The sequence below is a fragment of the Penaeus monodon genome, chromosome 23, assembly GCF_015228065.2.
Source record: "Penaeus monodon isolate SGIC_2016 chromosome 23, NSTDA_Pmon_1, whole genome shotgun sequence".
NCBI classification, from domain to species: domain Eukaryota; kingdom Metazoa; phylum Arthropoda; class Malacostraca; order Decapoda; family Penaeidae; genus Penaeus; species Penaeus monodon.
The window spans coordinates 4,466,590-4,467,331 of record NC_051408.1 but is presented as its reverse complement, the minus strand read 5'-3'; the positions used below and the strand labels follow the sequence as shown (position 1 = coordinate 4,467,331).

The 742-nt window shown below is 55.4% G+C and overlaps 1 protein-coding gene across 1 annotated transcript in view; it reads right to left on the bottom strand.

The window, feature by feature from the left end:
• Positions 1–742, bottom strand: part of LOC119587741 — a gene marked incomplete at its 5' end in the record, with an annotated part of 18,048 nt that overhangs the window by 446 nt on the left and 16,860 nt on the right. The window contains 1 exon segment of the mRNA XM_037936427.1: positions 1–188. Coding sequence (XP_037792355.1) covers positions 66–188 — 123 coding nt within the window.

Genomic DNA, 742 nt, shown 5'->3' with positions numbered 1-742 from the left:
AAACGAGTGAACTAGTAGCCTGAATGACCAAGGCGCGCCCACGCCCACGCCCACGCAACTGCCAACTACCTGGAGATGAGGACGCCCCCGTTGCTATGGACTTCGAGATGCTTGAGGAGGTTATCCTGCCGCGAGTACGAGGCTGAACACTGGTCGCACTTGTGGCGTCGGTCCGCGCCGTGGGCCTCCTGGGGGGAGGAAGGGGAGGGGGGTGAGAGAGGGGATGAGAGGCTCTTGAGTAAAAGAGGGAAGAGGGGGAGGGGAGAGGGAAGAGGGGGAGGGGGATGAGGGAAGAGGAAAAGGGAGAGAGGGAGGAGTGAAAGGGAGAGAGGGAGGAGTGAAAGGGAGAGAGGGAAGAGTGAAAGGGAGAGAGGGAGGAGTGAAAGGGGGAGAGGGAAGAGGAAAAAGGGGAGGGGGAAGAGTGAAAGGGGGAAGAGGGGGAGAGAAAGAGAGGGACAACAGGTAGAGAGTGAAGAGAGGAAGATGGGAAGAGGGAAAAGGGGGACAGGAGAGAGATGAGAGAAGAGGAGAAGGGTGAGAAGAGAAGAGTGGGAGAGGGAAGAGAAGAGTAATGGAAGAGTGGGAGAGGGAAGAGGAGGAGAGGCAAGAGAAAAAAGTGGGATAGGGAAAGAGGGAAGAGAGGAAGAGAGGAAGAGACGAAATGAGAAAGACGTAGAGATGGATAAATAAATTACCAGAACTCAGAACATGCATCTTACGTCATACCCTCCGCTAGTCACTC